The sequence below is a fragment of the Clupea harengus genome, chromosome 12, assembly GCF_900700415.2.
Source record: "Clupea harengus chromosome 12, Ch_v2.0.2, whole genome shotgun sequence".
In the NCBI taxonomy this organism is placed as follows: domain Eukaryota; kingdom Metazoa; phylum Chordata; class Actinopteri; order Clupeiformes; family Clupeidae; genus Clupea; species Clupea harengus.
The window spans coordinates 8,975,598-9,001,452 of NC_045163.1; the positions used below are offsets into that span (position 1 = coordinate 8,975,598).

At 46.6% G+C, this 25,855-nt stretch overlaps 2 protein-coding genes across 2 annotated transcripts in view; one reads left to right on the forward strand and one right to left on the reverse strand.

The window, feature by feature from the left end:
* LOC105906201 (astrotactin-2) overlaps positions 1-25,855 on the forward strand; it is a 381,484-nt gene that overhangs the window by 286,018 nt on the left and 69,611 nt on the right. The window contains exons 14-17 of the mRNA XM_012834351.3: positions 2,226-2,350; positions 3,765-3,869; positions 4,193-4,372; positions 18,621-18,883. Coding sequence (XP_012689805.2) covers positions 2,226-2,350; positions 3,765-3,869; positions 4,193-4,372; positions 18,621-18,883 — 673 coding nt within the window. The remainder of the gene's footprint in view (positions 1-2,225; positions 2,351-3,764; positions 3,870-4,192; positions 4,373-18,620; positions 18,884-25,855) is intronic.
* Positions 7,736-13,117, reverse strand: trim32 (tripartite motif containing 32). Its single transcript, XM_012816558.2, has 2 exons — positions 12,987-13,117; positions 7,736-12,023 (listed from the first exon to the last, which is right to left on the reverse strand). Exon 2 carries the CDS (start codon positions 11,994-11,996, stop codon positions 9,981-9,983), a length of 2,016 nt encoding a protein of 671 aa, XP_012672012.1. The 5' UTR covers positions 11,997-12,023; positions 12,987-13,117; the 3' UTR covers positions 7,736-9,980.

Consider the following 25,855-nt stretch of genomic DNA (forward strand, 5'->3'; position numbering starts at 1 on the left):
ACACACACTCCGAAGAGTCCTTCAGGGGAAAGTTAGCATGGCTGTTCTTAAAGAGGCGACACGCTGTTCACATTAAACTCACGTTACTAATGCGCACTTACAGATCAGCATCCATCTACCTGAATGCTTGGCCTGGCCAGTAACATAGATTGCTAGTTAGTGTCTTTGAATAAAAAAATTTTTTAAAAAAAAACATCTACCAAATGAATGAAGTTAGAGTTATCTTAGAGTAACTGGCTTTGAATCAGATTTGGCACTGGCCAGGCCAATAGCAGTCAGCTTCTGTGCGTGATGCTCTCAAGTGAAGTAGGAATATGCAGGCATAGTCACTTAGCCCTAACCCTTGACCTGTGACCTCACTCAAAACCCCACCTGACCTTAACCCCTCACCCACCCACACACACAAACCCCACATGTGGCCATAACCCTGATCTTTAACCCTCAGTCTGAGACACGTCCGTTAATCTGTATTCTTAAGCATCGCCTGTTTGTGGACGATAACCGTGTTGAGAAGAGCGTTTTGCAGTCTTCCGCCTCTTTACTTTTGCTTGTCTTCTCTCCGCTCCTTCCTCCTGCTCTCCCTCTGTTTCTCAAAGGCACGGCAACAAACACACTGGCCCTGCGTGACTCACTCCTCACTACTTTTCTCTTCCCACTGAAATCATTGGGAGATTTGATGGGGCAACTTTGAAGTGAACCATTTATAAATTCTCCACTCCTCCACATTTGTCTAGTATCATCCCCCCCACCTTTCTCTCCATCTCTTTCCCTTTCTTGCTCTCTTTCCAATTTTTGCTCTCTCTTTTATTCTTTTGTTGTATTTTCCAGTCTCTCTCTCTTATTCCTCTCGCTCTCTCTCTCTCCTTCAACTTCTTTCTCATTCTCTCTGCAGTTCTCCCTCCGTTTCTCAGTCTCTCTGTCCACCGTTAATGAGGGGAGAGGTATGTGTGGAACTGTTATAGTGTGAGTGTGTGTGTCATTTGATGAGGGGAGAGGTGAGAAGAAGAGGGATTGCTCAACTGGTCATCAATCCTACGGAAGAGAGGACCCTCTCTCAGTCCTGTCACAGAGTCTAGGCACGCCAGCACACACACACACACACACACACACACACACACACACACACACACACACACACACACACACACACACACACACACACACACACACACACACACTTTCTATGTCTTCCACACAATCACAAGCACTCAAACAAACACACAGACATGCACTCTCATTCACTCATGTTTACACACACAAACACACACACCTGAAATGTCTGTCTGCATAACATATGCACACAATCACTGTCAGTGTATGTTTTAGTGTGTTTGTTTGTTTGTGTGTTTAATAACATGGATTCGAATCCGATCCACGCAGGTCCTTTCCAGCCTTCCGGGCTTCCATACAGCTTGGCATTCATGCCTGACATTCAGAGATGTGTGACTGCTGTTTCTGTCTCAGAATTCCGTTATCTCTCAGAGTGATTTTCTCTGGCGTGGGCTTTTATTCTACGCGGCGCACATTTTGATCGCACAATGACTACCTTTTCACTTGAAGAAAGAGACTGAAAATGACACCTGCAATTACATTTTGAAAGCACTCTTTTGTATGCGACTGATGAAAAGCAGAAAAAAAGAATCAATTTGTCTTTTTAAAGGCATGTAAGTTGGTTCCGTTTTTGGTACGTTTTCAGTTTTTTTTTCAAGAAGTTGGTGCAGTTTTCTGATTTGAAACAATTTGCTGAAGTGCTCATTAAAAGATGCAGTCCAACTTTAAACAAGGTGTATTGAGATACCATTACCTCTTTTCTTTACAACATGTTTGATCTTTAAGTCCACCCAAAAAAATGGGTCGTCAGCTAGGCAGAACTGATTTCAAATTTATATTTTTCTATTTCTATTTCCCTACACTCCTGCTACAATAGAAATAAGCACTGAGCATCACAGTGGCATGCATTTCCCCTGATCACCTTAGCCTTGATGTACATAGAGAAGAAATGACAATGAACGAATGAACAAATTAATGAATTAATGAATGAATGAATGAAACTACAATGAATGAAACAATAAAAGCACTGGATGGCGACTTATATCCCAACAGCACCATGTATGACAGCTTCATTAGCAGATCTGAGAGCAGCTGCGCGACATTGATCGTTTGTTTCATTGGTCGTTTGTTTTGTTTTAATGTTTTGTGTTTGTTGCCGTTGTTTACTGTTGCAGGGACAACAACTTCATCAAGGACTTTCCCCAGCTGGCTGACGGGCTGATGGTTATTCCACTGCCTGTGGAGGAGCAGTGCAGAGGAGTGCTGTCAGAACCACTGCCAAACCTGCAGCTGCTCACAGGTGTGTGTGTGTGTGTGTGTCTAGTGGGTGGAGAGTATTTTTGTGTATTCCTGTGTGTGTGTGCGTGCGTGCGTACGTGCTTGTCTGGTGGGTGGAGAGTATTTTTGTGTATTCCTGTGTGTGTGTGTGTGTGTGTGTGTGTGTGTGTGTGTGTGTGTGTGTGTGTGTGTGTGTGTGTGTGTGTGTGTGTGTGTGTGTGTGTGCGTTTGCGTGTGTGCTTGTGTTTATCTGTGTGTTTGACTGTGGGTGATGGTATCCCCACTGCAACCTGCAACAGCTGGGCTTGGTATTCACAACACAACAAAGGAAATGCACAGTTTAGAAATGCAGTTTGCTGCATTAAGCAGAAATCCATTATACATGTCAGTGCATTATGACACACTGCACAGAGATGGTGCCACACATGAAGGAAGCATCTGCATATATTAAGTGCAGTTTAATTGACTTTTACATTAATTTAACTCTGAATAAACTGGCAATCCCCATGGTCTCTCTTGCTCTCTCACACACACACACACAAACACACACACACACATACTGTAGGCATGCGCGCGCACACACACTTCATACACTTCGGGCATCAGTACTCATGTTGATGCAGTGAGCTGTAGATATTATCTTTGACATCTCAGCACGTCACAAAGCTCCATCAGCCTCTCAGGCAGCCACACACACATACACGTAAAAACCCACACACACACACACACACACATAAACACTCACGCACACACACACACACACACACATGAACACTTTCACACACACACACACACACACACACACACACACACACACACACACACACACACACACACACACACACTCTCACTCAATCACTCATTGCTTGGTCTCTTAAAGAGACAGAAGTAGAGGGAGTATCCGGACAGGAAGAGTGGGATGGACACTTACCCCGACAGTTTGTTGTAAACCCGCACCTTAATACGTGACGCTAATCTGCCCATTAACCGAGCAGGCTGCCAATATTTGCACCCCAGTGCTTCTTTGGCAGGCCGTCCACCCCACTTCCTCCCAGGGGATCTGAGTGCCAGACTCCGTCCAGTCATTTCCCACTGAGTGCATCACTCACCGGACCGCTCCCAGGTCTCGTTGGCCGCTCGCAGACTCCTAATGGCTTGTTTGTCTTAGTGCCCTTTCAAACGTCCGTAACGCCGTCGCGCCTCAGATGTCTGTCCCCCCCGTGTTAAAGTGCCCCCAAATCAAATTTGAGCCATCACTTCTCTCCACGCACTTCAAAGCGGGAGCAGACATCCTCAATCAAACGCAGAGGGAGGAGAGTGGATGCTACAAAGACAGGGACACAGAGAGCTGCCTCTCCTAATGAAATGTTCTGATTAATTAATATTGAAATGAGCCTGGTGATGAACTTTTGTGTGTGTGTGTGTGTGTGTTGCAGGCGATGCTCAGTTCAATGAGGCGATGGGTTACCCTATGGTCCAACAGTGGAGAGTGCGCAGTAATCTCTACAAAGTCAAGCTCAGCGCCATCACTCTGGCCACCGGTATGCTGGGAGGTCACGGTCACATACACACGCACGCGCACACGCACACACACACACACACACACACACACAGACACACACACACACACACACACACACACACACACACACAGAGAAGTGTAAACATAACCACACACACACACACAGAGACAAACACAGACACTTAATTTGTATCTATATGTGGTCAAAATACTTCAGTCAGATTTGGACTTGCTGTCCGCTTGTGATAAGGGGAAAAAGTACCTTTGCACTTTACTGTGGCGAATCTTTTAAAAACGTCACGACCCTGAATCCCTCCTGCTTCTTGTGGCCCCGTGGTGTAGGGTTCTCTAAGGTGCTGAAGGGGCTGACGGGCGACAGCACACGAGAGGAGATGCTGGCCTTCATCCTGCAGTATGGCACACACTACGTCTCCGAGGCCCTCTACGGCTCCGAGCTGGCCTGCAACATCTACTTCCCAAGCAAGAAGGCCCAGCAGCAACTCTGGCTACAGTACCAGAAAGGTGAGCAGGGGGAGGGAGGGAGACATACACACAGACAGTAACATAATGAAGGACAGATATTCTAAACAGTGGTGTTTGTCCCACCCAGTATTCTAAACAGTGGTGTTTGTCCCACCCAATATTTCCGAGGATTTGCTTCCAAGAATTTGGCTCTCATCTCACCTACTGACCAAGGGAATAAAACATATTTTATTTGCGACTAATTCAGTTGCATACGCATAAACGTCTCTGTTGTTATAACATATAACATGTATTACCCAGAGCAAGCAGTTTTGTGGTGATAGTGACATCTTGACCCAGAGCAAGCAGTTTTATCAGTAGACTATCCCTTGTAACACGTTTTATTGATTCTACGGGTGGCACAGGTGATTCTCAGGCTGATGCAGACTAGTCTACTCGACACGTGCAAGAGCCTACGTTAAATTAGCGTTCTTATTTATTTTTTTATTTACTTAATTCATGTGGAACAAGGAGTAATCGCAGCACTGGTGAGCTCAGCTCTAGCATTCACAGAATTATAATCCATTTGTTGTGCTGTTGTAATCTGCACATTATAGATATTTTTCTTGAAATTTTTGCATGAAATTGGAAACAGAACGTGTAGGGTCATGTCTGCCTAGACCCTGTTCAGTTTTTATAAATAGAGCGTAATGTCTGCGCTGACAGCACAGAGCCCTCTCAAAGTTCTCACTGCTGGAGTGATGGATCTGTGATTGACCACTAGCCTTTGAAACGTGTTGAAAAGAAATCCAGAACTGTTTTCGTACTATATTTTAATGAAAACATTGATAGTGTCCCCAATGTCTAGTTTTGTCCTAATGTTTTCAAAGAGGATCTGTTTTCATGTCAGGGGAATCGCCATGGCCTACTACCTTAGACAGTACTAGCCTATGATATTTATATCTTTAAATTTATATCTTTAATGATCTGGTGTCAACCAGCCTATACCTAGGTCAAATATATGAGGTCAAACAGGATAATGTAAGAGGATGGAATCGAAATTTAAATGGTTCCCACCCCCACCCCCCAATATTTAAAGCAGTGACACCCTTGAAGACAGACAGACATAAATAACTCATTTAAAAGAAGAAATGTTATTGATTAATGAAATAAATTTAAGAAGACATTATATGCCTGTGCAGTAAGGAAAGTGAGGAAAAAAATATCAGATGCCCAGTAATTATCTCATATATACACACACACAATTCTTTAGTTTCTCTCAAGTCAAGAGCAACGTGCATTAAAGAGCCCACAAATTTTAAATCAAATCTACAGATGGGTATTTACCAGCCTCAGTTGAAATTAAAACACAGCAGATGTCAAAGCTTAAATGTAAAGGCCCCTATTATACAGAATGAAGCAAAGTTGGATAAGGAAGGGATAATAAGCGACGCTACGCTCGGGTCCACTACACCTCGAAGAGCATTATTATCTGCTACCCGAACGCTGTGAAGTCCATTATCCACAGTTGCCACACTTATGTTATGTTAGTTTGGTGATATCATTTCCATGTTCCAACCACTAACTTGTTTGTAGAACTACTTATTTTCTGAAGAAGGACCTTGTCTTTTTTTAACTTACAGGAAAAACTGCCGTTACTATTACTAAATGGATGGCTGCTATGGCCAAAGCCCAGCTGTTTAGTTCCATACCTATCGTTGTATAGTCACTGTGGTCCTAAGCCCAAATGTAGTGTAACAATAGCATGTTGCTACTCTCTGCACTTCTGTCAGAACACTAAACTGTAGCTCTTTCTCAGGAGAGTTCATTTAAACTGAGGTGAATTGATTGAACTGGGACGACTTCATAGATTTGCAGATATCAAAAGTTAATTGACGTTCTGAAGAATGCGTGGGAATTCAACCCAGCCGTGGTGTAACTTGTAAATATCACTGGTCCCTCTGCAATGACTGTGTGCTACCAGGCTCATGAAATCAGTTCCCAGCAGCAATGTTACGATCATGTTGGAGAACCACACCTCCAGCAAATAGAGTCAGGCCGTCCACAGTGCTAGTGTTGAAATGGAGGCAACATTAGTTTCCATTGCATTTTTTAACAGAAAATCAATGTTTTACAAATCACTAGTGTGTTGGGTAGAACTCTCTGTTTTTTTCGAATTTGCTGTCCCTGTTCATACATACGTACAGAATGAGTTAATCAGACCCAATATTATAGGATGGTGTCACTTATTTCTGACTGGTTGAGTGGACTGAGTAAGGCAGTGTAGTGAAAATGTGTGCTTTTAGCTTTTAGCCTTCAAGCCATTGAAGGAAGCAATGTTACTCACTGTGAATTCAATTACAGGTAAATTGGTGTTTGGTAAAGTACCTGAACAGATCATAACGAAACTCCATAGTGCAACAAATGTGAGTTGTTTGGTCTGAAAATAACCTTCACTGAGGAATAATGGATTCCACTGCTGCAGATATGGAGCAGCGCCCCTGGAATGCCAAGGCAACGATAGAGCCTTTCCCCCTGTGGTGTGTGTGTGTGTGTATGTGTGTGTGTGTGTGTGTGTGTGCTCCATCAGATGCTAGACTTGCGTCACACTGTTCAGGGTGTACGTGTCAGATACAATATTGCACAACAGAGAAACAGGAATGTGAATGGATTGACAGCAGGTGTGCTTAAGAGTACAAATGTTCTTCTCAGACACACAAACACACACGCACCAATGTTTGAAAATATTGCCGCAAGCGCTGAATGTTTCAATAAGAAAACACACCTCATTGCGTCAGTGTTCTGTTTACTCAGTTCTGACTGCGGGCTGTTTTCTCAACACCGCTGAACCTAACACACACACACACACACACACACACACACACACACACACACACACACACCCGAATGGCCCATGTAACGCAGATCTTATTACTTTGTAGGCATTAATCTTCTTTGCAGCTTAGGAAACATATTATTTGGTGCTGAAATATGTTGGGCACTGCAACATGCCTTGCAGGACTGTTTCTTCAGCCAAGTCTCACTACACCACACACATTAGTCAGACTTCCGAGAATATGAGTCAATGAGTAGACACATTTTTGTTCACTTAAAACTGGGAACATCTGATGGATGACTTTGTTCAAATCCGTAGGTCTACATCCAAAATCCAAACAACATTTTACAATAAATAACTAAAAGAGATACGACTCTCCTCAGAGACTTCAGAGTTCACAAGTGGGAGTCCTCTGATCCAGCACTAGATGTGTCCCACAGCGGACTAGCATTGGGGATTGTTTACCTGTTTGGCACAAAAGAGAGATGGAGGGGGGGGGGGGGTGTGTAAGACATGACATTTCTAAGATCTCACACACAACTGAAAGACTAAAGAGACAGGGGTAGAAAGGCACTCGCACCACTTTGGAAACCACAATATTGAAGTGTTTTATTGTTGGATTTATTGCACGCAGTTGATCATGAACATTACAAATATGTTAAAGAGTCTTCGTTTCACATAGAGCAACACCAACACAAGTACCACATACGGTCGTGACGTGACGAGACATGATCTCCAACGTGAAAGGGTCACTCCGCCATATTGCACATCTCGTTTCACCCCTCGTAGCTCGGCTCACAGTCGGTCTACAGGAACACAACTAATCAAAACGTAGCTGCTTATTGCCATTCTGACCTCGATGGAGATCTGACCATATAGAAATGTCTGCTACCCTTCTCTGCAGTGCTGCCACTGACAGCTCTATGCCTATTTACAGTTTCCGGTCCTTACCAGTTCTGGTAAAATGGTATGGCAGCAGGTACACTCACCATTCTCAGCCACAGGTAAACAGTACTATTGCAGTTGCACATCAAATGAACGGTCTTCCTACACCTGTTTAAAAGCCTGTAAGGTCGTATTATGAGTAAGCGAGTATATATACTTCTTATATTTGTATTTTCCTTTCTAAATAGCTGTGTTTGTTGAATATAGAATTCCAAAACCTAGAAGATTATTGTCGGTCTCTAAAACCACAAGACATCTCGGGTTCACGAGAGGGTTGGTTTACACAACTAGTGCAGCTCTGAGTCGGTGTACTGTTTCCCTGTGTGAGAGAAAGGGAATGTCCCTGCTATCCTTCTGTTGTGTACCTGCCTAACCCACTGGAGCCGGTCCTTTACTGTATGTACACTACGACCAGCCCAACTGAGCCTCACACACACTCACAGGAAATCGGGAAGGTGCACACAGAGTAGAACACAAAACACGGTTATGTGATGCCACCTAAATGTACAGTCAGATGCTATCAAAGGAGCAGGATGACCAATGATAACGCAATGAGAGAAGGCTGTGTATCCTCACAGAAAAGTCATAGCCGAGTAAATGGTGAAATCCACCCATGAAATAAACCCAACGACAGTCTTGTGTGATTCATCACGAAAGAGACAAGGACACTTAAAACATTGATGCTTTGTTTTTTCTTGTTTAGATCATATGTAACGACGTATGCTTGGAGCCTGTCTGGTTAACTTCAGACTGATTATGTACTTGCGATCCCGGCCTTACATGATCTAACGGAGTAACAAAGTTGGCATGCTGGCAACAAACAAACAAACAAACAAACAAACAAACAAACCAAAAACAAAAACATACAAAATTATCATGATTTAAAGTCCTTTGGTAATTACAGTTTTCCAAATTCTTTAAAAAGAGTACTAAATAAAAACAAAAAGGAGGTTGACAGTCTGAATATGAGAGTAAAGCCATTTTAGCGTTCCACAATGCATTTTATTTCCCTGGAACAGATGATCAGTGCTACATTGTACAAACATATTAACTAATGATTAACGTCTGTGAACGTCTTGCCATTTTGATTACATCAGGCAAGGGCCAACTTGTTAGGGAAGCAAAATCATTCGGGCCAAGTTCGTCTTCCAATAAAGCCAGCCATTCAAGTATAAGTAGTGTGACTGACTAGAGGGTGGAATAACTAATTTTACACATCGCCGGGAGAGAGAGGGAAGGGAAATAGGACATTGGTGACACGTTTCAGATGACAAGGTCAACCCCTTCAGGTATGGAAGTATTAACCGACCTGACACATTAACTCTGAAACACACACACACACACACACACACAAACACACACACACACAAATAGTTATCTTTGTTTTGTAAATGTTGCTATCAGACTCTCCTCACTAGTCTCTCAGAAGTCACATCATAGAGACATTAAAGCAGCTGTCTTGAATCACATTGATTGACAAGCTCTCTCGCTCTCTCTCTCTCTCACCCAAGACTGTCCGACTATTGCCTTCCATTGTGCTGGGGCCTGCTAAAGGAGGCGACGCAGGCAGGCAGGCCTGGCTGGCTTTCGTGACTGTCCCCTGACATTGAGCGCGTGGCAGAGGCGAGCTGAATCAAACCGAGCCCGGTGCGATTGTAGTGAAGGCTGTCGCCGGATCTCCTCAGCTCCTGACAGGAGTTGGCCTCGGAGAGAAGCAGTCAGTCGCGGTTTAGAACGCAGCAGAGAAAACAGATTAAAGTGACGAGTAATAATAAGAGTCTTTATCCACCCCCCACCCACCCACCCACTTCAAAAATGTCTGACCCGGTCCCCCCCCCCCCAAACAGACAGTGCCGAGCCAACCCCCACCCACCCCCAGGCCAAGCTCTAGCAGGTGGAGGAACGTCGTTTCTGTAAGTACGTGTAGACCTTGACACAGTGATCCCAGCAGTCCAGCACCAGCAGCTGGCCCTTCTGCGTTACGGCCACCCCCACGGGGCAGGTGAGTCCCTCCGCGATCAGCACGTTGTAGCCGCCCTCCTTGGGGAACTGCAGGATTTCCTTGCGGCCGCTGTCCGTGACGATCAGGTCGCCGTTGGCGTCCACGCACATGCCTGTGATGCAGCGGAAGTCCTCCGTCTCGGAGAAGAAGTGGCTCAGCTGCTTGCCCAGCTGGCCGTCCATGCCCACCGACCCGATGGAGAAGCCGCCCTCCAGGTGGTGCTCGTTGTGCCGGTTCTCGATGTTCAGGCCCAGCCCTTGCGTGAAGTACACCGTCCCTGCCGGGTCGCACGTCACGAACTTGGGCCGCACCGCCGAACACAGACGGTTGTAGTTCACCACGCCCACGTTCCGATCCACCGCCAGGCACCACAGCTTTCCACCCTCTACGTCCGACACCACAAACTGGCCCGAGGGCATGGCGGCGATGCCCCACGGCTTGATGAGCTGGTTCTTGTGGCAAGCCACGCAGTGGCCGTCGGTGGTGTAAACCTTGACGGAGTTGTCATAGTTGTCGGTGACGCCGATGAGGCCCTGGGGCGTGATGGCGATCGAGAGCGGGATGAGATTAGGCAGGTCGGCCCCCAGGAAGCTGAGCACGAAGTTGTCGATGCTGCTGGGGTTGCGGCGGATCTCCCGCTGGAAGCCCTTGCGGTTGAAGATCTGGATGCGGTAGTTGCCGCGGTCAGCCACAAGCACCTCGCCCTGCGGCGTCACGCAAATGCTCACCGGCAGGTTGAACATGCCGGGTAGGTTGCCCTTGCAGCCCATCTTCTTCACGAACTGGCAGAGCTGTGCGCCCGACGCTGATGATGACCCTGTCGCCCCGGGAGACGGCCCCCCGCCATCCACCGACTTTGATTTGAAGCTGCCGGGCGAGGCGCACACCGCCTCCACGGCCGTGATCATGTCGATGTCGCGGTAGAGGTCTAGCGGTGCGGAGGCGGCAGCGGCGGCCACCAGCTCCTGTCCGTCCTCCTCGTCCGTGTTGACAGTGCAGGGCTTGGTGGTCAGCTGCCCCACATCCAGCGGTTTGGGGTGCTCCGTCTTGACCAGCTCGGGGTCCTGCAGCTTCAGCAGCAGCGGCAGGCTGGCTTTCAGGTCAGGCTCGTCCTCGTCGCCGCCCGACGTGCTGCAGCCGTCCTCCAGCAGAGCGATGTCCGACTGTTTAATGCGCGTGGTGAGGTATTCGCAGCGCGACACCACCTGCACCTCGGCGATGTTTAGCAGGTACGTCTGCTCCTCCAGGATCTGGGCGTTGAGCTTTTCCACCTCGGCCATGGAGGCGGCAAAGGCGCGCCGCGATCGGCCCAGCTCCTCCTGCAGCCGCAGCTCTGCCCGGGCGTACTCCTGCTGCACCGCCTTGTACTTGAGCCGCAGAGACTTGGCCACGCTGTCGATGGCTGCTTTCTTTTTCTGGATGCTGGCCATGGTCTCGCGCAGCGCCGACAGCCTGCCGCCCAGCTCCTTGCGGTGCTGCTCAGCGGCGGTGCGAATGGTCTGCACGGCGTGGCCCTGCTGCTGGTGTGTCTCGGCCTTGCAGGCGTCACACAGCACCATGGCGCAGTCGCGGCAGTACTGGCGCGGCAGGCGGTTGTTGCAGGACTTGCACATGAGCGTGGTGCTGGGGCACCAGGAGCAGGCGCAGTCGATGATCTTCAGCACGGTCAGGTTGTCGGCCAGCTGCGTGATGCTGCTCATGCGTGAGACCTTGCTGCAGAAGGGACAGCGCACGCCGTTGATGGTGCTGGCCAGCAGCTTCTCCAGACACTGACGGCACACGGTGTGGCCACACTGCAGAAGCTTGGGCCGCAGATGATCCTGGCTGTACGTCTCCAGGCAAATGGGGCACTCCAGAACCTCCCGCAACAAGTCCGGGTCCAGCGGAACCGCCGTGGCCATGGTGTGTTCCACTGGCTCCGAGGGAGCCTGTGAACACAGACAATGAGATCAGTTTAAGGCCTGCCAGTGTTATGACACATACAAAAGTCATTTTACTCCTGACAGTGTTATTGAACATGCATGAGTAACTTAAGTCCTGTCTGTATTTTTGAACAAGCAAGAAAAGTAATTCCTGTCTGTGATTCTATAAGAATAATAATGAAGTTCCTGTCAGTGGTATTTTAAACTCATAAACATGTATTAACACATCGGTGAAACTTAGCACAGACATGTTGTGGTAGTAAAGGCAGGAAACAGCCAAACAGAAACAGACACTGTGCATTCCTGCGTGTGACTTTTCGCATTGGAATGGTACAGACTTCGCGAGACACAGAGTAGGTCCAGCCCTATGACAGAACAAAACTTAACTGTGCAGACGTTTTCTATATTAAGTTACCAATGAATTCGGGTCACGTTGATAGGACTTATCAACAAAATATCTTGGTGTAAGCATAACTATCGATGTGCTGCCTACAGCTACTGAACAAAATTATCTCTAACGTTAATTTAGAAAGCTGTACTGATGGCGTAGGGAGAATTATGAAGTCTTTGTAAATGGCCCGGTGACTCAAGTCTTCACCATCACAACATATCTGACTAATGTTATGCTAGCTAACTAAGCTACCCACTTAGAAGCCTGTGTGTTGATTATGGTAGAATGCAAGTCGAGGTGCCATCACTTAGATAGGTAGTTATCTGGACATATTGCAAATTCATAACACTGAGCCAAGGAACATAATAGTTGCAAGATCATGTAGCCTGATCATGCCAACACAACATTAGCCGATGGCTAGCGCTTGCGAATTATTCTCAGGCCTCTCCCACAATCTTGCAGCATGTCTTTGGATCATTGTAGCCATAAAAGAGACCAGCAGACCCGCGCTGGGTGAAATCTGCCATATCCTAGTGTGCATCAGGCTTCTATGATGATGTATTTGTTTTGCAGCTTACCTTCACTTCAATGTCAGGTCTGGTGAGACGTAGCTAGCACAGCAGGGCGTTATGCAGTGGGTGTGCTTGCGAGACTGCGGTGTCGACGTAATCGACTGGTTCACATATGTTCCCTCCCACCCTCGGTGTCATTGGCGCTTTTCTTTGCAGCTGGACCAGAATGTTTGGTCTGGTTGGTTTGATTACAAATCAGTTTATGTAGACCTGCATTGGCATGGTATACACGGGAAATGGAGTTCTTGTTAGTCTCAGTCTTCTAACATGAAATGTGATTCAAACTTAAATTGCCATATGTCTTAGCCATAGAACAATTTGTAACGTATATTTTATTTATTCACGAATGTTAATATCTGTTTATCTAGTTTTATTTCGTAAGTTTAGGGTGAATTCAAAAATTGGCCACTTTTTGGTAAAGTGCCTTAGATTGTCCTTAAACACCACTGAAATGCGCATGGAAACAATCGCATGTCCTCTTAGCGTAAAGAGTTAGTTCACTTCTACAATTCTATGTTGAAAATAAGAAACAGAATTAAATGTTATAATAACATAAAAGTAACATTGTACAAATTAGAACCGAACAAGTTATTCTGCTTTCAGCTGAATAAACTATAAGGTTTAAAATAATAACATACCTCCCCAGACAACTGGAAAGGGGGGCGTTGCGTTCTTTAGGTACGTTGCAGGTGCAGAGAACCATGGTTCAGAGAGCAATGTAATATGCAAGGCACTCACTAGATGGCAGCAAAGGTCTTTTTCAGGATATTTTCAAGCAATACGGCTGTATGCTCTAACCTGAAATATAAAATAAATGCTTACTTTAGAACGACTATGGTATTTAATAAAAAAACTAAAAATAATGTTTTTGACGGTATATAACACATACACTTGCTTGCAATCATTCACAATAAACGAAATAAACACTTTTGATAGAATATGCACTATGTCACGAATGGATCACTGTTCATTGACCAGTGTTCATTGTTCTGTAACCAAGACAGCATTCATCTCTGGAATGGACTTATATCTTCCTTTATAAAAAGACAATGTGTACTATAATTGAACCCATATTTGGTCATGCATATACCGCTATATGCCTTTCTGACATTATATGTAAGGAGAAGCAGATCCTCTTCTGTGTACGCTACGCCTGTGCAGACTCTCAGCGCTTTGTCCTTCTGGTGTTCACGTTCTCACTTTTCCTCTGGGGTTTGCATTTCACCATCAGAGAAGAGATTAGGAGAAAAACACACTGCGTGCACACTTGCGAGGACACACGTACACACACACACACACACACACACACACACACACACACACACACACCACTGTCTGTGAAGCACATCAGTCATGTTTGGAAAATTAATAAGGAAAATAACGTGTGTGTGTGTGTGTGTGTGTGTGTGTGTGTCAGAGTCCATATGTATGCACTTCAAGATTAAAGCCAGATTGCACATCAAAACACTGACAGCTGGTGGTTTTCTCAGGCGCTAATAGACTTGACAACCATTGAACACACATGACGACTTCCATCTGAAACGAAAAAGATATCTGACAATCAGTCTGCCGTTCCCAAGGAAACCTAGTGATGAGAATACCTCATCCGCACGCCGCTTGAGTGACAGATGTCAGACAGCTGTAGGGAGGAGGGTGATGCTCACTCCGCAGTGTGTGATTTTCACGAACCACTGCCTCTGCTTCACACCTTGTCAGAAGAGAGAGGTGGGGGGAGGCAGAGAGAGAGAGAGAGAGCAAGGTGAGAGAAGGAGAAGAAAAGGGTGATGTAATCGGCAGCTTCCTCAGAGCGCATTACAAAATCTGCCTGTGATTGTTTTTCAGTGGCCAGGAAGTGAAGAATCACCACCCTTAATTCCTCCCCAACAAGTGCCTCATGCAGAAGGAGCCGCGAGGAGGAGAGGTGGGGTTGTGGGGTGGTTGGGGGGTATTTTCAGACTTGCGACACAAGTTTTTAGGGAGGGAATATTTCTGAAACAAAATGGCTTCAGCACCCTGTCTCTGCCCTGGCAAAACAGTTCTTCAAAGAGAAGATGAATGTACAGTAACTGTCAAACAACATTGGCCCAAGCCTGATGTGCTCTGTGTGTGTGTGTGTGTGTGTGTGTGTGTGTGTGTGTGTGTGTGTGTGTGTGTGTGTGTGTGTGTGTGTGTGTGTGTGTGTGTGTATGGGGTCCTGCTGGTGCAGGTTTATACTGAGGGCCCAGTGCTGACAGCTCCTTTGTGTGTCTGTGTTTGCTCAAGGAGTGTGTGTAATTACCCGCCCTGAGAGTCCTCCTGGCCTCACGGAGTCGGAGACTCAGGAGCACTACACCCACTCGTCTTTAGAGTCTGCTCTTGTGTGTGTGTGTGTGTGTGTGTGTGTGTGTGTGTGTGTGTGTGTGTGTGTGTGTGTGTGATGGAACCGAATATAGCTGTTTTCCTGTTGTAACAGACATGAATGAGTGCTTACATTATTTTGTATCATCTGACTCTGTAACCCATTCCCCTGGATCTGTACGCCTTCTATCATGTGTATGTGTGCAATCGCACATGTGTCTGTGTGTTTTGTCTACCTGTATATACCTATGAAGGTATACGTCTGTTTGTCTGTCTTTCTGTCTGCCTGTCTGTCTCTCTCTCTGTATGTCCGTCCGTCCGTGTGCGTGTGAGGATATGTGATTCGTGCTCAGCTCTCTAAAAGCTTTGCAAACCAAACTGAATTTTATGTTTGTTTAATTATTTTGGTCACAGTAAGTTTTATGCACATGACTCGCATTGCAGTACTTTGTACTTTGCAACATTTTTCTCTCACGCCCTTACAATTTCCCTGCATGACATGTAATTGTATCTCAGGAATGTATCTGACAAATGGAACAGTATTTCACTTCCGTATGAAACCCGGTGGAAAAGGTCTCCTTCTGACCTGCGAGAAAAACAAGCAGTAGTAAAGCAGAGGGTGCCACTGTGTGTTTGCTTTTTCTTTGGGAAATATTACGAGGGCTGGTCTACTTCAAGAGGATGAAGAAGTATAGAGCAGGAAATGATTAATTTAAGAGCTTAACCTAAGCTGCAACTAATTACCCCACCTTAAAGAATGTCACATTTTCTTCTTTTTTTACTTTTCTTTCTTTCTTTCTTTCTTTCTTTCTGACTTTCTTCTTTCTTCCCCCCCTCCATCCATCCATCTCTCAGACAGCGAGTGCCTGTTGAGTGTGTCTGGTGTTTTTTAGGGTAACACAGCCGCGTGTGTTTATGCTGTCGTTCCTCCCTCTCTCCTCTCAGTTCATTCTGGGGTTCACCCATTATGTCAGAGCCAGTGAGAGACTAATGGGAGTCCCCTGATCATGTGTGTGTGTGTGTGTGTGTGTGTGTGTGTGAATGTACGAAAGGACCTGCGAGTGTGTGTGGTGTGTGAATGTTTGTTAAACAAAAAAAATGCTGACTATTTGTATTATTATTTGTTTTGTGTTTGTTTTTTTAAGAAAAGAAGAGAAAACCCCCCCCGGTTATTCCACTGGCTTGGCACGCACATTGGAAGGGCGCCCAACAACACTTATTTACATTTGTAGCCACGGCCATTTATCACCCTCTCGTTGTTGCCTCTGTAATGGATCAGAGACAGGCAGGGATTTCCTCCTGCAACTCAACTTCATCCAGATGAGAGCCTTGTGTGATGAGGCTTAGAGACATCACACACACACACACACACACACACAGACACACACACACGCACTCACACTCATGCACACACACACACACACACACACACACACACACACACACACACACCATTTAGTCTTACACAGCCACCCCCCGGCCCCCGCCGCATACACACGCACAATCATTTTCTCACTCTCAAAAGAGATCCTTGTGCGATCCTGGCCCGCAAGCAAACACACAGCTGTGGTACGGACGCTTGATTAACTTGTGCCACCTCCTTCCTGACATACATACTCATACACACACTCAGCTTAGACACACAGTCACCGACACACACACACACACACACGCACACACACACATACACACTATTTGACTGGTACTACTCCACTCCATAGAGGTGACGGACCAGGGTGGCCACCGTGACCTGTGGACCCACACACACACTTAGACACACACTGTTTTCCCGTGCTCCTCAGATGCAACGGACCAGAGCAGATGTTGTGAGCTACACACACACACACACACACACACACACACACACACACACACACACACACACACACTATTTGACCGGTGCTCTCTTTTACACACACAGTGTTTGACCGGTACCTTACTCTAGTCCAGGGGTGGGCAATTAATTTCCCCAAGGGGCCACATAAGATAGTGGGACTGTTGTGGAGGGCCGGACCAATAGGCTGAACTCAATTCTGCTAGATAGAAGTTGTATCTCTTTATAAAAAAACATTAAATTGTATGGTTTTGATTAACTGCTACTGGTAAGAGTAGATGTTACATTTAGGCTATCAAAAAAATGTAGTGCAGGCATAGTAAAAACGCCAACATTATTTAATCAACATTCACCAAAACAATTTTGAAAAGGAGCATGTTTTTGCAGTATTAAAGGTGTTCCCATACGATCAATACACATGGCACACACACACACACACACACACGAGAGCAAGCTTGCAATGCAATAGTATAAGTATACAAATTAATAGTAATATCAATTTGTATCAGCGCAAATGGTCGCAGGTACGCCCACACGCACGAATGTAGGCCTACGGACGGAAAAAAAAAATATCCCGCTTATTATACGGTTACTTGCCAAAACAATAGAAGACATTTCTCCAAAATACCTCTTTTTAATGATTTTGTTGCCGTTTAGTTCTTCACGCAAATGCGAAGCAACCCACCTTTTAACTTCAAGTTTCAATGACTTTCAGTTACGTTAAATGACCGGACTACTTGCGTGGCGGAATGATATAAAAGATGTGAATTAGAAGCACAAAACCCGTTGCCAATGACAGCAGTCATACATTTTTCGCAGCAGTGAATATAAAGAAATTACAGACCTGCTAACGTTGGGATCATAGACATATATACACACATGTCTATGGTTGGGATGGCCCATTCAAATCAACGGAACTTTTTGGAACATTCTGAAGAGCCGTATATTAAGTACAGGTATTTACATTTGATTCCTAATTTACAATTGACCTCCGCGGGCCGCACAGGTACAGCCAACGGGCCGCAAATTGCCCTTGGGCCGCACTTTGCCCAGGTCTGCTCTAGTCCATAAAGTTCACAGACAAGTGCAGCACATTTGCCATTGACACACACGCACACACACACACACACACACACACACACACACACACACACACACACGTACACATACACTTAGACACACACTGTTTGACCTGTGTTTTCCGGCTCTCTTCAGAGGCGACGAACCAGGGGAGATGTTGTGAGCTGCACACACACGCACACAGAAACACTCTGTTTGACCGGTGCTCTCCTTTTACACACACATAGTGTTTGACTAGTGCTTTCCTGCTCTCTTCAGAGGTGACAGACCAGGGCAGCCATCGTGAGCTGCACACACACACACACAAACACACTGTTTGACCGGGGCTTTCCTTTACACACACACACACACACATAGTGTTTGACTAGTGCTTTTCCTGCTCTCTTCAGAGGCGACAGACCTGGGCAGCCGTCGTGAGCTGCGCTCCCTGCCCTTCATCAGCTACCTGTCCGGTCTGCTGAAGACGCAGCTGCTGTCGGACGACCTGGTGTCCGGCGTGGAGATCCGCTGCGAGGAGAAGGGCAGCTGCCCCTCTGCCTGCCACCTGTGCCACCAGCCGGGCCACGAGACGCCCAGCCCCTCGCCCGTGCTGCTGGAGGTCAGCCGCATCGTGCCCCTCTACAGCCTGGTGCAGGACAACGTCACCAAAGAGGTGAGGGCAGCGTCCCAGTGATGGGTGGGGGGGGGGGGGGGGGGGGGGGGGGGGGGGCCCATCTACCATACTTGATTTAGTTTAGATTTAGTATTTTCCAGTCATTCACACAACCGTTGAGGCCACACATTGGGGGGGGGGGGGGGATCAAGTACAGCAGCACAACCAAAGGCATGAGGGCTGAGGTCCAAAGATGGAGGATTATATTTCCGTTTCTTGTCCTTCATTTAGTGTTTATTGAGTCTCCAACCGCACCAAAGAGGTGAAGGCAAACGTCCGTGTATGGAGGATAGTGTACATTACGACTTCTGTTGATTTAGGATCTATCTAGTCACCGGTGTCCCTATATAGGTGAGAGCTGAGGTCCAGGGATGGAGGATCACATCTATGTCTATCTGTTGATTTCACATCTATCCAGTTACCAGGGTCACCACAGAGGTGAGGGCAGCCAACCAGGGATGGGGGGAGGGTTGCGTTTACTCCAGTGGTCTAGTTCACACCAACCTCTGTACCAGTTTAGTAAGGACACATGGACAAATGTAGTAAGGAGCATGGACAAATGTCTCTGTCTGGTGTCCCAAGATTTGTCTCACTGCGTAGTGCAGCGTATACAGACTCATCAGAGAGTATATATGAGGGCTCATGAGTCATTAAGGCTTGGACCCTGAGGGGGCTGGGGGTGGGGGGGGCGTAAATGTAAGTCGGTTGCCGTGGAGAGTAGTCACCAGGCAAGGAGTGGAGGTGGAGAGGTCTTTTTTTGTTGAAACCTGAGTTGGCAGGGTGTCACCTTTGAGATCGCTAAATCACAGCCTTTTTTTGAACTTCCTGTTGTAAAACGTCACTTTTGTCGAGCGAAGCCCAGAGTGGCCGAGTCTTAATGGTAAATTAATGCTTTGATGCATGGGGCTGTTTTAATGGTGTGTGTGACTCTCACTCTGACAGCAGTAATGAGGCTGGTAGAATCAACCTCCACTTCCTCAGTACCAGGGGGGAAAACATCACCACGTCTCACCGCAAACCACAGACTGGACAGTCGGAAGACTGACAACGTCAAACAGAAAGAAAAAAAGGAAGACGAGACAAAGGGGGAGGAAAGGATAGCTAGAGGACAACATAGTGAGAACAGATTTAGAGAAAGACAGACAGAGGCGACAGACAGAGGGTGGTATTGTTTTTGGTCATCCAGAGAACCATCCGGAGAGATGTTGATTTTGACCCAGAGTCGGCCCTGATATGGCCCTGATATGGCCCTGATCAATAGCCAGCACCTCCCTTGCTCATTGTGTGGCATCTGTGTTGTGGTTATTCTTACAGCTTGTATCTGTTGAACTCACAGTGAGAACAATCACAGGATATGAAGTCCCAGGTGTGTGTGTGTGTGTGTGTGTGTGTGTGTGTGTGTGTGCGTGCGTGTGTGTGTGTGTGTGTGTGTGTGTGTGTGTGTGTGTGTGTGTGTGGGTGGGTGTGGGTGTGTGTCTGTGTATGACGTGGCTAATCACAGTTTCTCAAATGAGTCCGGAGGGAATTTTATTTGATGAGATGGTAATCTCAAAATAACACTGAAAATGAAATGTGTTTCTCAACGAAATTAACTTGATGAAAATATGTCTACCATATGTGGGGCTAGCCTCAAGTCCTATAAAAAATCCCTAACCTCAAATTTATAATAACTTTTACAGGAAGTAAAAAAAAACAACATAAAACTGCTTTAATCTTGCTGACTGAAATTAATTAGATTTGATAGCATTCAGAATATGAATCAAATGTTACTCGATGACGTAATGTTGGATTCAGCTTTGCTGTAGTTAGCCAGTCAGCCCATATGGGGGAGTAGTGACTCTTTTTAACAGTATACTGGCCACTGGGAGGGACAGAACTGTTTTAACAGGTAACAATGTTTTTCTTTTGGGCAAGTGAGAAGGGAAGAGGGTGAAACCCCAGAAAATATAATGCTTCTGTTCTTACATTTACTTTTTCTGTGTTCAATTCAGTGGTTGTTTTTGTGTGTGTGTATGTGTTCACCTGTGTGTACATTTGTGTATGTGCGTGCGTTCGTATGTGTGCGTGCGTGTGTGTGTCTGTGTGTGTCTGTGTCTGTTTGTCTGTCTGCCTGTCTGTGTTTGTTAGATGTTAGAGCGGTAGAGACAGTGAAGGAGAGCGGAGGACTGTGTGTGACCCAGAGACAGCGTGTGGACACACCTTCACTTGTCTTTATTACCCAGTGAAGTCTCTGACATCTTTATCCTCTAGGAGGATGCCCTGATCTGATTACTGGCCAGCGCATCCTCTGACTCAACTGCTAAATGAGGACATTAAACTTCTGGTTTCAGTCGCTTGCCTACGTCTTCCTCCACCCCCCCCCCCCCCCCCCCACCCCCCCCCAGGCTATCGCTCACTCTCCCAACCTCCGTCTCCTTCTCTACCTTTCCACTTGCATCTCTTTCTCTCCTTAATTTAAACTTTCTTAATCAAGATACTTCTCTTATTCCCTATCCTGTCTCTCCTTCTCTGTTCTCCTGTCGTTCTGTGTCTCCAGTCTCTATCTCTCTCTCTCTCTCTGTCTCTCTGTCTCTCTGTCTCTCTCTCTCTCTCCTCTCCCTGACTCTATCTCTCTGGTGGTGACGTCTATCTAGGAGGCCAGTGGATGTAATTAGAGTGCCTCTGTTGTACTGCAGTGCCCCCCGACAGTCTGCCGCGTGACTCACCTGCAAATTGGCCCGCCTGTGTTGGCCTGGTCCAGCCCTGACGGTTAGCCCCCCAGGGATCACAGGGCTTCAAATCCCCCCCCCCCCCCACACACACACACACACCCCTCCTCCAGCATCTCCACCTTGCTCTCATCCTCATATGTCTCCCTCATCCCTCTTTCTTGGTTCCTGTCTATCCCACTTTCTTTTCTTTCTCTTCTTCTCTATGAGCTATTTTCCTCCACTCATCCTCCTCTTTCTTCTCTCGACCCCCCTCACTTCACCTCTTCCCCCTGTTCCTCTCTCTCTCTCTCATCCTGCAGAGAGCACTGAAATTACACTTGGGACCACCATAATATGGCAGCCCCAGCGACACACAGCCCTAGGACAAAGCCAGGACCCCTCTACGTGCCACCAATAACAAGAGCTCCCTCCCGGCTAAAATAGCAGCGATAGCAGACAGCCTCATGCTGATGGCTGCCGATAGATAAATGTGAGAGCCAGTTAAAAAAAAGAAAAGAAGAGAAAGAATGAAAGTGTTCTCCCTTTCTCCTGCTTTCTTCCTCCATTCTTCCTCTCTATCTGTCTCTCTTTGTCTTGTTTTTTCTTTTTTTTTTTATCTTTCTTACATTCTTTCTTCCCTCTCTCCTTCTGGCCTCCTGGGATGAGTGAAGAGGCCGGTGTGGTCCCCTTAGCCGAGGAGATAGCAGGGCGTAATAGCTTGTTATTGATGTCGGCGACCCGGGGGACACGCTGATGCTGCTCTTGGCTTGGCTTCTCCAAACCTCTTACTTGAATTAGCATACTGTGACACAGACGCCACAGCCAGCCATACATCCCCACGCACAATGGAGCCGCGGCTCTCCAGCAGATCCAGCCTGTGTGAACACACCAGTCCCGCTGGGGCCGTGCCAAAGAAAGAAGTCTCTCGCTGGATAAGTGGTGTGTGTGCGTGTGCATCTGCGTGTGTGTGTGTGTTTGTTTGTGTCTTGTCTCTGTGTGCGTGTGCGTCTGCGTGTGTGTGTGTGTTTGTGTGTGTCTTGTCTCTCTGTGTGTGTGTGTGTGTGTGTGTGTGTGTGTGTGTGTGTGTGTGTGTGTGTGTGTGTGTATTGTTGTGTTTGTGTGAGTGTTTGTATGAGTGTTAGTGTGAGTGTGTGTGTGTGTGTGTGTGTGTGTGAGTGTTTAGATCTTGATAAGTGAATTATTTCAGTGATGTGCTAGTGAGATGGGAAGTATGGCTTGTTTGGAGTGCGTACGGCAAAGAGGCTGCAGCAAAGCATAACTGCCTCCTTACAATGCTGTCTGTCTCCCGACAAGGCTCGTCAAGTTTCAGCTCTGTCAATCTGCCCATTATAGAGCTAGACGGGGATTGTGTTACTATCAGGAATTATCCGTCTGCTTCCTCCAAAAACACTGGGACCAGAAAATGGGCCCAAGGATTAAAACCCGAACATGGAATGTGTAGCCCTTCTCGTGTGACATTTTTGATCCTGTTTTCATCGGTATGTGAACCCCCCCCATCTCCAGATTCTGATGTGTTTTCAGAGAGAAGTGGGGGGTTAGGTTTAGCCTCAAACGCTCTCTCTCTGTGTGTGTGTGTGTGTGTGTGTGTGTGTGTGTGCGTGTGTGTGTGTGTGTGTGTGTGTGTGTGTTCAGTGGTGACTCTGATGTGAAATAATTATATAATAGCATATACGTGACTGCTGTAGGCATGAAAATCGATTTTTTTTTTTCTTTGGAGGACGAATGTGGTTGGATTTACACCCAGGCCCTTCATGTGTGTGCAAAGCCCAAATCAAATCAGCTTAGCACTGCTCCCAGATGACCAGAGTGATCGTCGCCGTAGTGATCGTCTTCAGACCCCCCTCGCCTAACCCCACCCCCCTCCCGGACACACCACCTCTATGAACCTAGATACCAATTGGCAATGAGGTCCCTTTCCTGGAAGTAGTCCCAAGGCCCAAGGAGTTTTCCTAGAAGAACGAATATGCTCCCTGTTGTTCACACTAATTCCCTTTTTCAAGGTATACGCCCCACCACTGCCCCACCCCCCACACACAGATATTATTTAAGGTATGAATAGGAACCCCCCCCCCCCCCAACACACCCACACTAACACACACATACACACACATACACAAACAGAGATAATTTGATGAATCAATAGGAACCCCCCCCCCCAACACACATGCACACACACACACACACACACAGATATCATTTAAGAAATCAATAAGAACCCCCCCAACACACGTACACACACACACACACACACACACACACACACACACACAGATCATTTGATGAATCAATATGAGTGGCTGGCCTTCTGGCTCATGTGTTCACCTATTAGGCAGCATCAGAGGGACAGTAATGGGGGAGCGTGGATGAGTGTGGGGGGTAAGCACATTAGAGAAGGGCACGGCTAACCGGCTTCTTGTAAGTGGCGGAGGGATTCTCTGATGGAAGAGGACCCAAGACACGCACACCCACGGCGCCAAACACACACATACCCACACATACATACACATGCATGCATGCACGCACATACATCCACACACTCACACACACACACTCACACACACACATACATACACACACACACAAACACAAACACACACACGCACACATAGACACACACATAGACACACACAAACATACCGGGAGTGCAGGGTCCTCTAGAACAACCTTTGGGGGGTTCAGCTTGGGGTTAGAGATCTTAAGTGGAGCTGTTGTCCATAGATTCCCCTGACTGGGCATGAGGTAGCTGCACTAAATTGATTTAAAGAGCACAGATTAAATGAATATGTCAAATGTCACTTATTAATAGTGAAGTATCAAATATCAGAGGGACATCCTCTCAATATCAGGTCTCTCTCTCTCTCTCTCTCTCTCTCTCTCTCTCTCTCTCTCTCTCTCTCTCTCTCTCTCTCTCTGTGTGTGTGTGTGTGTGTGCGCGTGTGTGTATGTATGTGTGTGTGCATGTGTGTCTGTCTGTCTGTCTGTCTGTCTGTCTGTCTGTCTGTCTGTCTGTCTGTCTGTCTGTCTGTCTGTCTGTCTGTGTGTGTGTATGTGTATGTGTGTGTGCGCAGGGATATTACAAAACAGTTTTGATGTGAACATGGCTGTTACTATCACAGTTCACACATAGAACACACACACTGTGTCAGGCACTGAACATGCCTCATGTCACTCACTACAGAGGGCCTCGGGGTGCATCCCAATGAATCACTGCGCCAGGGTGCATTCCAAATCACTGCACCCACCTTCTTTCCTTTTTTCTCCTTTCCTCTCCTCTCCTCTCCTCTCTTCTCATCTCCTCCTCCCTTCTCCCTTCTCCTCATGTGTCTTCTTCTCTTCTCTCATCTCCTCTTTCCTCTCCTATTTCCTCCCCTTTCATCCCCTCGTTTCCTCTTAACATCATCCCCTTCTCTGCTTTCTTCTCTTCCTCTCCCTTTTCTCCTCTCTCCTCCTTATGCCTCCCTTCTCATCTCCTTTCTTCTCCTTTCTCCTCATGTTCCCTCTCTTTCGATTCGACCCCCCCCCCCTTCTTTGCCTCTCCTCTTCCATCTCCACTTGTCTGAAGTTGAATCTCAGCTGGCCTTCCACTCCTCCTCCTCCTCCTCTTCCTCCTTCTGGTCCATGTTTCTCTGAGGGTAACACACTTCACACATTATCATCTGTTTCACGCTTGGGTTTCGCTGTTGTGTGCAAGTTTTGTTTGGTCATTTTTTTCACCATTCTGTCCCCTCTAAGTTTTTTCCTTTATTTTTTGGTTTTGTTGTTCCGACCGACCTCCCTCTAAGCCACAATTAAATTGTCTGTTTATTCAGGAGAGACTGGGTTGTATTACTCTTCAAGCACAAACACGCAGTAATCGCTTTGTCTATTTTTCACATATGCAACCATGCGATCATGCGTTCAGTACAAAAGCATTTTTTGTGTGTCTGTCATTTTTGTGTGTGTAGGTGTTTTGTTTTCTATGGATGTGTGTGTGTGTGTGTGTGTGTGTGTGTGTGTGTGTGTGTGTGTGTGTGTGTGTGTGGCAGAGGGCAGTTTGTGGTGTTTTCTCGTGTTTACTTTTCAAAGGATGTGTTTGAATGTGTGTGTGTGTGGCTGGCGGTCAGCATTAAAGGTTATTTCCTTGTTTGTGTCGTGTGTGTGTGTGTGTGTGTGTGTGTGTGTGTGGCTGGCGGTCAGCTAGAAGGTTATTTCCTTGTTTGTGTGTGTGAGTGTGCATGCCTGCCCCTCAGCCCGGCTCTTCCTGTTGTGTTTCTGATCATCT